We start from the raw sequence: 11445 nt of genomic DNA, 5'->3' as shown, positions 1-11445 counted from the left end.
TAAACCTCATGATAAAATCATCTGTTGACTCCTATTTTCTCCTTTTGAATCATTTGAAATGTTGACAACGTTTCATGTAGTGATGAAAAAAACACTGCAGAGCTTCACCAACCCGATGCAGTGTTGTAATAAGTGCTTATAATGAGATTTTAGTCATTAAGTCGCCGTTTAGGTGGGACAGGAACACATTACACACAGCAGAAAGCAGTTTGTTTCGTCTGGCAGTTCATCAGCGTCAGGAGGTCTTAAACAGATGTATGGAAAGCAGAGGTGGGAATTCCTGGTCCAGAAAGTAAAAAGCAACTGTTAGTGAAAACACCTGTTTTAAATGTACAGGTAGATCCAGAAACACGGCAGGACTTTTATTTTCCGGACCAGGAAAAGACTGCCACCTCTGATGAAAAGGGACGTTTCTGCACCGAATGGTTCCTTACAGCGGTGGTTCTGGGGGCGCGAGATCATTATTAAAAATATATATCTTACATTTATCAGATAGTTTGGGGACTTTAATCAGGGTTGTCAACACTTAATAATTATGCAGATGAATCTGTGGATTAGCACCTTAATTTTTAGCACATTTATGCAAAAACAAAGTCAGGACATGAAGCTTAAAACTCCGCCTCTGATGTTCTGCTCCATGACTCAGGTGTGTTGGAGCAGGGAAACGTTGAAAACCTGCAGGACTGAACTGAGTGTCCAGCATCATCTCAGCAGCTGTCTGTGCGGGTGGAAATGTTTGTCCAAACTGTTTACAAAGCAGACATAAATGCACCAGATGGGGCGACTAAACGCAGAATAATGAGGTGAAGCTTGTGTTGGAATTTTTCTGTTATTAACAACGAATAAATGTTGACGTGTCTGAATAAGAACAACAATGTCATTGGCTGTTTGCATCGCTGGAGCCCTCAGTCACCCAGTTGTTTCCATGGCAACTGCCCTGCAGCCCATGTAGCCGGTGTGGAGCATCCCCATGATGAAACACCGGAGATGAAAAAATCAAATAAACTTTAAAACAATGAGATTAAAAAAGCAACAAGTATTGAAGTTTATTAAATTAATTCATCAAACCAATATGCAAAACCATAAAAACATAACAGAAAAACTTTAAGATGAATGATTTCATGTTTAAAAAACTAAAAATAAGGACTTTAAACAAAATTCTAAGTTGTTATTTTTTAATAATGAGTTTTTATCTCATGATGATCACATTTCACCCATGATTATTACTTTTCCAATCATAACTGAGTTTCATAATAACTTTTTGTTAAATCTAATAAATCAAATTTTATTTCATAATTATATGGGTTTTTTATTGTATTTTTTATTTTAATTGTATTTATTTGTTGTTGTTTTTTAAATGAAAATTAGGAGTTTTTATCCCATGTTCATGGCTTTTTATGTTAACTTTTGTGACTTTTATGAAATGTGGTAGAAACGTGCGCAGACAGGCCTGCTCCTGCGGGAACTCTGCAGCAGGTAGCGTTCCTGCCACGTGGAAAATGTAGAGCTCACCTGGTGCCAAACTCCATCTTTGTCCCGCGGTGTGTCATATACGTGCACGCGCAGAAAGCTGCGTCAGAAAAAGCACCAAAAAAAGCGCAAACAACGTGACTGTGCGTCTGGATCAGCTGCGCATCACGGAGACCTCAGCTGTCTCCAGCCGGGTTGTCATGTCGCGCGCAGACGTCTCATCACTGCAACTGTAGGTGTTTCCACCTGGGAAATAATCTCTCGTGGCAGAAATGACCACGAGCGCGCGCGGAAAGTCACCAGAGAAAAGGTTTGTGGCAAATATTCCTGAAAAAGTCTTAACTTTGTAAATATTTACAGAGTTTCTTGTAATGAAAAGCTAAAAAAGCAGAAACTCCACGTGATCAACCTGCATGTTTACTGAATCTGATATGTTTCATATGAGCCGCGCACGCGCCCAGAAGGTGTCAGTGTGGTTTGCATTACTGAAGAGCAGCTGTGGCTGTCTGTAAACCTGCTCATTCATGTCATTCACATTGTTTTTACGAGCTTCTCAAGGACAAGCAGGACGGAATGAGCTTCCATGCCGGAGTTTTATCCCCTGGTTCATCCTGAGGAGTCATTCCAGAATACTTTCCATGCATTTCCATGTTTTCATGTTCTGTTTTGTCTTGTCTTGTTTCTACAGGAATGGCTTTAAAAACGAGCTGGATCAGCCACTAAAGGAGAGGAAATGCACCTTTCCCCTGCTGATCAAGGTATTTTTATTCCTTACGATGTTTACAAGCTATTTTCTGTGCTAGAAGTTTTATCTGTTTTGTGGAGGAGAGTCTGCCCCAACGCAACCAAACACCCCGTTTCCATCTACAGGCCATAAAATAAATGTTATTCATGTGATTGTGTGTCCACAGCAGATGGGATTTATTATGGAACATATTCTAACTTCTAATAATCTTGGCTTGCACCAGCGAACCATCTGAGGGATGTGCCCTGTTGGTTCCTGGGAGCAAAACTAACCCTCTGAAAGGCTGTCGGGGTCCTTTGCTTTGGCGTAAACTCCATTATTTCCTCTTCCTGGAAAGTTTCAGACACACTGATGCAGCAGAGAACAGATTCAGTCCCGTCCCTGCCCTCCATGGAGAGATTAGCATGTTTATGCAGTGTTTTCCTGTTCCTGGGGGTTTCCTGGGGGGGGGGGGGGGGGGGGGGGGGGGGGGGGGGGGGGGTGCGAGGCAGGCGAAGGAAAAGAATGAAGGAAGTTCCGTCATAAAGCCGTCATACAGAAGCAAAGACTCAGATGCATGCCGTACACATACACGACTGCCTGAAATCTGCTTTAATCAGTCTGATCTTCTCATCCATGGCAGCCTGGTTGCTGCCTGGTTGCAGGCTGGTTGCAGACTGGTTGCAGATTGGTTGAAGACAGGCTGCAGCCTGGTTGCTGCCTGGTTGCTGCCTGGTTGCAGACTGGTTGCTGCCTGGTTGCTGCCTGGTTGCAGACTGGTTGCAAATTGGTTGCAGACTGTTTGCAGCCTGGTTGCTGCCTGGTTGCTGCCTGGTTGCAGACTGGTTGCAGACTGGTTGCTGCCTGGTTGCTGCCTGGTTGCAGACTGGTTGCGGCCTGATTTCACCTGGTTGCAGACTGGTTGCAGCCTGGTTGCAGACTGGTTGCAGACTGGTTGCAGATTGGTTGCAGATTGGTTGCAGACTGTTTGCAGCCTGGTTGCTGCCTGGTTGCAGACTGGTTGCAGACTGGTTGCTGCCTGGTTGCAGGCTGGTTGCAGACTGGTTGCGGCCTGATTTCACCTGGTTGCAGACTGGTTGAAGACTGGTTGCTACCTGGTTGCAGACTGTTTGCAGCCTGATTGCTGCCTGGTTGCAGACTGTTTGCAGACTGGTTGCTGCCTGGTTGCGGGCTGGTTGCAGACTGGTTGCTGCCTGGTTGCGGGCTGGTTGCTGCCTGGTTGTGGCCTGATTTCACCTGGTTGCAGACTGGTTGCTGCCTGGTTGCAGACTGGTTGCTGCCTGGTTGCAGATTGGTTGCAGACTGTTTGCAGCCTGGTTGCTGGCTGGTTGCAGACTGGTTGCAGCCTGGTTGCTGCCTGGTTGCAGGCTAGTTGCAGACTGGTTGCGGCCTGATTTCACCTGGTTGCAGACTGGTTGCAGACTGGTTGCTGCCTGGTTGCAGACTGGTTGCTGCCTGGTTGCAGATTGGTTGCAGACTGTTTGCAGCCTGGTTGCTGCCTGGTTGCTGCCTGGTTGCAGACTGGTTGCAGACTGGTTGCTGCCTGGTTGCGGGCTGGTTGCAGACTGGTTGCGGCCTGATTTCACCTGGTTGCAGCCTGGTTGCAGACTGGTTGCTGCCTGGTTGCAGACTGTTTGCAGCCTGGTTGCTGCCTGGTTGCTGCCTGGTTGCAGACTGGTTGCTGCCTGGTTGCGGGCTGGTTGCAGACTGGTGCGGCCTGATTTCACCTGGTTGCAGACTGGTTGCAGACTGGTTGCTGCCTGGTTGCAGACTGGTTGCTGCCTGGTTGCAGATTGGTTGCAGACTGTTTGCAGCCTGGTTGCTGCCTGGTTGCAGACTGGTTGCTGCCTGGTTGCGGGCTGGTTGCAGACTGGTTGCTGCCTGATTTCACCTGGTTGCAGACTGGTTGCTGCCTGGTTGCAGACTGGTTGCTGCCTGGTTGCAGATTGGTTGCAGACTGTTTGCAGATTGGTTGCTGCCTGGTTGCATGCTTGTTGCAGATTGGTTGCAGGCTGTTCAGGATGGCAACGGTGAAAACCTTTGAACATCATGGTAAATTGGACAGAGCTGAGGTGTGTGTGAGGCTTAGTCTGAAGATGCTGTGTGTGGAATCAGGGTGTCAGTTTAAAAGATTTACTTGAATTCTAAGTTAAGATATCGACGCAAAGCATTTGCGTCATTGCAGAATACAGACGCAGAGATGCTTCACACCCTCAGAAACACTCAGACTGGAGCAAGCAGCTTGTTTTTACGTGTGAGGCTCTTACAAATGATGACTCACTGCTTATATCCAGTTTTTCCATTTATATCAGGCGCTTTTATTAGATTCTTCCAGATGCATGCAACAGTTTATGAAGAGCGTTTTATAACCTCTCATGTCTCAGATGCAGCTTTAAAAAGTCTGAATTCATCCTTTTCTCATCAGCTTGCACACAATGCTGCACAAGTGCAAGTCAAACTCTCGCTCCTGAAATGTTTTAATGGATTTATAAAAATAAAATATGAAAATAAAGTGTGATGATATGCGACCAGGCGGATTAGAAAGACTGACGCTCAGTCTGGTGGTTTTCTCTGGCATGCGTCGCATCATCGTCTTGTTGATGTTTTAACTTTGATTTGCAGCCTGAGATCAGATTTTTTTTATCCTCTATCGTAACGGGGCTCCCAGCACCTGCTGCTGGAGGCCGGCAAGGGTTTGCTTTGTATTCACAGCCAGGTCTGACATCCTTATGGCTGGGTTTCTACACCAGCAGCCAGGTCTCTCAGCCATAAGGCTGGGTTTCTACACCAGCAGCCAGGTCTCTCAGCCATAAGGCTGGGTTTCTACACCAGCAGCCAGGTCTCTCAGCCATAAGGCTGGGTTTCTACACCAGCAGCCAGGTCTCTCAGCCATAAGGCTGGGTTTCTACACCAGCAGCCAGGTCTCTCAGCCTTATGGTTGGGTTTCTACACCAGCAGCCAGGTCTCTCAGCCTTATGGTTGGGTTTCTACACCAGCAGCCAGGTCTCTCAGCCTTATGGTTGGGTTTTAACACCAGCAGCCAGGTCTCTCAGCCTTATGGCTGGGTTTCTACACCAGCAGCCAGGTTTCTCAGCCATAAGGCTGGGTTTCTACACCAGCAGCCAGGTCTCTCCGCCTTATGGTTGGGTTTCTACACCAGCAGCCAGGTTTCTCAGCCATAAGGCTGGGTGTCTACACCAGCAGCCAGGTCTTTCCGCCTTATGGTTGGGTTTCTACACCAGCAGCCAGGTCTCTCAGCCTTATGGTTGGGTTTCTACACCAGCAGCCAGGTCTTTCCGCCTTATGGTTGGGTTTCTACACCAGCAGCCAGGTCTTTCCGCCTTATGGTTGGGTTTCTACACCAGCAGCCAGGTCTCTCAGCCTTATGGTTGGGTTTCTACACCAGCAGCCAGGTCTCTCAGCCTTATGGTTGGATTTCTACACCAGCAGCCAGGTCTCTCAGCCTTATGGTTGGATTTCTACACTAGCAGCCAGGTCTCTCAGCCTTATGGTTGGGTTTCTACACCAGCAGCCAGGTCTCTCAGCCTTATGGTTGGGTTTCTACACCAGCAGCCAGGTCTCTCAGCCTTATGGTTGGGTTTCTACACCAGCAGCCAGGTCTCTCAGCCTTATGGCTGGGTTTCTACACCAGCAGCCAGGTCTCTCAGCCTTATGGTTGGGTTTCTACACCAGCAGCCAGGTCTCTCAGCCTTATGGTTGGGTTTCCACACCAGCAGCCAGGTCTCTCAGCCTTATGGTTGGGTTTCCACACCAGCAGCCAGGTCTCTCAGCCTTATGGTTGGGTTTCTACACCAGCAGCCAGGTCTCTCAGCCTTATGGTTGGGTTTCTACACCAGCAGCCAGGTCTCTCAGCCTTATGGTTGGGTTTCTACACCAGCAGCCAGGTCTCTCAGCCTTATGGTTGGGTTTCTACACCAGCAGCCAGGTCTCTCAGCCTTATGGTTGGGTTTCTACACCAGCAGCCAGGTCTCTCAGCCTTATGGTTGGGTTTCTACACCAGCAGCCAGGTCTCTCAGCCTTATGGTTGGGTTTCCACACCAGCAGCCAGGTCTCTCAGCCTTATGGTTGGGTTTCCACACCAGCAGCCAGGTCTCTCAGCCTTATGGTTGGGTTTCTACACCAGCAGCCAGGTCTCTCAGCCTTATGGTTGGGTTTCTACACCAGCAGCCAGGTCTCTCAGCCTTATGGTTGGGTTTCCACACCAGCAGCCAGGTCTCTCAGCCTTATGGTTGGGTTTCTACACCAGCAGCCAGGAAAGCGTTGCAGGTCCAGACAGCGGTGTAACGTCTGACCTTCCCCAAAGAACTGAACCAAACAGAACGATTCCAGAAAACATAGAAGCAGCTGCATAAAGATAGAAGTAAAGATGCGCCAGAGCTCGCTTGTGTTGCAGAGGCTTTGGATGCTTCTAACAGTTTGCATCTCTGAAATGTCTCAGTGCTTTGTTTGTCCAGTTTATTCCTCATGAACTGATGAGGAAACAGTTATTGGAAATCACCTTTAGACAGTTATTTTACCTCGGTGTCGCTTGAGTCGTGCCTGAAACTCGGACTGCAAACAATCAGTGTTTTCTTAAAAAACAACCATAAAAGCAACACATTTATATGAGAACCTGAAAAAATGTTGTGTTTAATATAAATCAGACATGAAACATGTAAAAAATGCGTATTTATTTTCTAGCAGCCTCACATAAAATAAATAAAACACATGATTGCATTGCTTGTGATTAGTTTTCATGCACTATATGACCTGTTTGTTTATGAGTGCAGACTGCTGCTAGTGGCCCCCTCATCACCCCCGCTCACCATCTTATTCTGATGAACCCTGGCCTGATAGTGTTTCTCATTAAAGCTTTGTCCCGCGTTGACACCGGACCCTCTGAATTACAGCAGGTCATGTAGAGGCAGAGCTCACTGCTGCTGAATTACAGGCTGATATCAGCGTTGCTGAATGGTTGGCGACTGTCTGTTAATTATATCTGAACTAACATGCGCTGCCTTGCAGACACGTGGAATTACCTCTCATATTAGCGCATCCTGTTGTATTTGGTCTCTGTTTATGATCGCTGGCAAGCCTTGGTGTGTGCCAACGGAAACGCCCGCCATGAGAGCCGTCACGTGGCCCGTGCTTGTCAACATGTGAGACTCTGTTCCATTGCAACCAGAATAGTTCCCGATGGAGCAGATGAGTTATGGTCCACATAGGGATGACAAAGCCTGGGCAGCGTCTGGACTCCTACTGAAGCTGATCTGGTCCAGGTTGTCATGGTGATGAGGTGCTACCCCCAAGAGCTGGACGGAGACGCTCCCCTCAGTCTGATAAACATTAACTGGATCTTGGAAGAACGCAGCGTAAACAGCCTCCCAGGGAGTTTAGTTAATGAGTTGCTGTCTGTTGTTTCTTTAACAGGGAATCATGCAGCACAGAGCTGCAGGCTATGCCAACATCTTCCCCCATCACACACTCTCGCTCCGTCTCCACAGGCTCTGGAGTGGTGTTGCGTAATCTGGTCTGATCTAGAATATTCTTACATAAGAGGACTCTGCTGTGGTGGTGGGCTCACTGGTTGCTTCAGGTGTGACTGAAAGGTTTTATTTTAAATTTTAAATCATTTAGTGGGTTGTGTAGTGACTGGGGGTGATTCCTAATGACTTTAGCTTTCCATGTGCAGGATGGATGCCCTGCAGGCTCACAGTTTCTTATTGATGGGAAGCTTCCTTCATAAAGAGAAACTTTCGCCTCATTTCTTCCTTATGAAGCTGGAATAGTAAAAAACAATATGCACAGCATAACCAGAAACATAGTTGGACATGTAAAACAGAATTTGTCTGACAGGCTTACAAGCGGTTATGGGGTCGGATGATATTCCTCTTTCCATGCAGTCGGACTCTTTTCCACAAACGCTGCAAAGGCTTCAGTCCTCGGTCACACGGCCGCTCTGCAGACTGCTTACAGGATGGTTTAAGGCTCTTTTCTGGATCTTTCTGTTCCCTCTTACAACATGAAGTTCAGACTCTGAGGACGACCTGTCCAGGTCCAGGTTCTGGGGAGGCTCCACCTCTCCATCAGACCTGTCCAGGTCCAGGTCCAGGCTCTGGTGAGGACTTGCTCCTCCATCAGACCTGGACAGGTCCAGCTCCAGGTTCTGGAGAGGGCTTGCTCCTCCATCAGACCTCTACAGGTCCAGGTTCTGGTTCTGGTGAGGACTTGCTCCTCCATCAGACCTGTCCAGGTCCAGGCTCTGGTGAGGACTCGCTCCTCCATCAGACCTGTCCAGGTCCAGGTTCTGGTTCTGGTGAGGACTCGCTCCTCCATCAGACCTGTACAGGTCCAGGTTCTGGTGAGGACTCGCTCCTCCATCAGACCTGTACAGGTCCAGGTTCTGGTTCTGTTGAGGACTTGCTCCTCCATCACACCTTCTGTCCAGTCCTGCTGTCATGTGACATCCGCCTCTTTTTCCCATTTAACCTCCCTAAGAATGACCTCATGACAGCCTTGTTTCCACGGAGACCGTTTCTGACGAGGCTTCAGTGAACAGAAGGTCCAGATGTATGAACTTCATTGAGGACGTCTCGTTTAGACTCAGTTTATCTGTTCTGGATTCATTTTCTTTCTGTTTTTCAGACCTTCCACCTCCTTCGTCCTCCATTTGTCCAGTTTTCTCCATTGTCCTGTCAGGACTCTGCAAAGTTTAGGTTTACAGCTTTTTATGAGTCACTTTGTTGGTATAAAAGTAAAACTTTATTATAAACAGATTTTAGATTCAGCCTCAGAAGAAACAAAACAAAAAAACATGTTTTTACAACACTTTGCTAAGTTACCTGTTATCCATCGACACGGCACCGATTTAGTCCACAAGTCAGGAGTCTCGTGTGTTTGAAGTGAATTAAAAAACAGTCAGTTTTAAGGACTGGGCTGAAAATAAATCGTCAGAAATGGAAATTATTAAGACAGATTTGAAAGACCTTCAGAAAAGCCTGAGAACACTTAAAACCCAGGATCAGGTCAAAAGGTTATAATAAAGTCTGACTGCTTGGAAGAAAAATATCCAATCATAATAATAAAAAATATTATTATTATTATTATTATTATTATTATTTTTATGACTATTTTTATGACTATTATTATTATTATTATTATTATTATTATTATTATTATTATTATGCACAAAAGCTTGAGAACACTTAAAACCCAGGATCAGGTCAGAAGTTTAGAATAAAGTCTGACTGCTTGGAAGAAAAATATCCAATCATAATAATAAAAATGTTATTATTATTATTATTATTTTATTTTATGTATTATTATTATTATTATTATTATTATTATTGATGTAGCAGTATGGTATAATCCACTCATCCATCTCGTCATAAAGACATTTAATGTGTGTTACATAATCCTGTTGGCGTTAATGAGGATGAAGCTTTAAGCTTGGACAGAACGGAGTGTGTCCGTCCGTACTCGCAGCGTCTTCTGACACACAAGTCTGAACACTTAAACACACACAAGTCTTACATGTTAGAAGAACCAGCAGAAGGTTTGCTTTGCGGACCCTTCAGGCCTGGAACATTTCACATCTGACTTGCTAAAACAACAAGCGTTAAAATCACCTTTTGTCCACATCTGCCGTGCACGGCATCGAGTTAAATCCTGTAGTTTCCACTAATCTGTACAAGAGCGTGAGCCAGCTTAGCTCAGCCTTTTGTATGCAGGTGGTGACAAAAGAGTATCAACGTGTTGAAGGCGATAAGAAATGTTCTTCGGGGTCAGGGTAGGAATCACGACGCTCATATTACCCCAGCAGAAGCAAAGAGGCGGCGAAATGCTTCACAGTGACTTACAGCTCCTGACAAACTGTCAGTGACCCGGATTGAGTGGATTTCTTTCCTCTTTGCAGCAGAAATAATGTAAGAAAAGATAAGGAATCATTTTATGGAAGTTAAAAGTGGACAACGAAAGGTGGTAACTCACCCCGCTCTGCCTGGAGACTCGTTTACCGGGGGCAACATTAACGCCATTTGTGGAGCGAGTGCAGCCAAACATGCCGGGGGATCATCACTCACACTGGCCTGATGATGCATGCACGTCCTCTCCATCTGCAGCTTCTCATGCTGGCAGGGCAGAGTCGGGGGCATTCAGGCCAACACCTGCACTGCACATGATATGCACAACGCTCACAATGCTGCGAGCGTAGAGCAGACACACACACACACACTGCAAGCTGGAGGTGAAACCTAGGCCTTTGCTGGTTTGGACTGGTTTGTGCTGAGAAGACTTTGTGTGCTGAGCAGAACCAGAAATGGGGCCTTGGGTTCAGTCTCATTCCAAGAATCAGAAGAAGACGGTCTTAGATGCGAGGATGATTGATGAGGTAAGACGTCTGGGGTCTGACTGAAATGCAAACACTGGGTTCAGTTTGTGGCTTTTACTGGGAGCAGTGGGAGGAAAGTGTGTAACTCTAAACTTCTGAAGTACATTTCATATTTCCTGAACATTTTCTCTCAGGATGTGTGTTAATTCAGTCAGGATGTGACTGAAGTCGTAGCAGATGCTTCATGTGTGGAAGATAATCACTCTGTTCCTTTAGCGGTGCATCAACTCATCATAACTTCACTGCATCTTGTTTTCCAGCAGCTTTATTCATATAAAACACTCCAATGTCATTTATACACCTTTCTACATTTTAAAAACAGCAAAAGAATCCTGTTTATGTGGATTTCGATCAGATTTCGAGCCTCAAACAACGATGTGCTGGAAAGTAGGTTTGATGCATTTCAGCAGAAATACGATCTGAAACATGATCAGACTTTAATGTTCTAAAATAAAGCTGTGTGTGTGCATGTGTGTGTTTGCAAGCGCCAACCTCTGCAACCGCTCCCAGCTCTGCATTGTAGCACAGCATGTTTTGTTGGGTTGTATTTTACATTTTTAGATGTTTAAGATGCACTAAAATCCCTACAAAGTGGGTTTCAGGACAGATCAGGGAAAAGAGAATTAATTACTCATCAACATGGTCACACTAAGGCGGTGGTTTCATCGACGAGCCCCCCCCTCCCGTCACATAAACCAGAGAAACATACGAAGAAATGCGCCTTTAGTTTTAGTGGCTGTATTGTAGATAATTACAATTAAAACGGTATTATATCCATTCTTCTGCTTCAGTGTGAAACATTTTAAACCAGGAATCTCTGCAAACTACTTCAGGTGAGTTT

General features: G+C 46.1%; 1 protein-coding gene across 2 annotated transcripts in view; it reads left to right on the top strand.

Moving 5' to 3' along the window:
• Nucleotides 1-1724: 1724 nt before the first annotated feature.
• dyrk4 (dual-specificity tyrosine-(Y)-phosphorylation regulated kinase 4) overlaps nt 1725-11445 on the top strand; it is a 36226-nt gene continuing 26505 nt past the window's right edge. Inside the window, exons 1-2 of one of the 2 annotated variants that reach the window (XM_079250453.1) lie at nt 1725-1780; nt 2159-2228. In XM_079250453.1, coding sequence (XP_079106579.1) covers nt 1743-1780; nt 2159-2228 — 108 coding nt within the window. In that variant the 5' untranslated portion in view covers nt 1725-1742. Of the gene's footprint in view, nt 1781-2158; nt 2229-10462; nt 10605-11445 lie in introns of those variants that run through there. The other variant, XM_079250454.1, reaches the window with a different exon arrangement.

This window comes from Telmatherina bonti, assembly GCF_933228915.1.
Source record: "Telmatherina bonti genome assembly, chromosome: 2".
Lineage (NCBI taxonomy): Eukaryota > Metazoa > Chordata > Actinopteri > Atheriniformes > Telmatherinidae > Telmatherina > Telmatherina bonti.
This window is presented reverse-complemented; position numbering and strand designations above follow the sequence as displayed.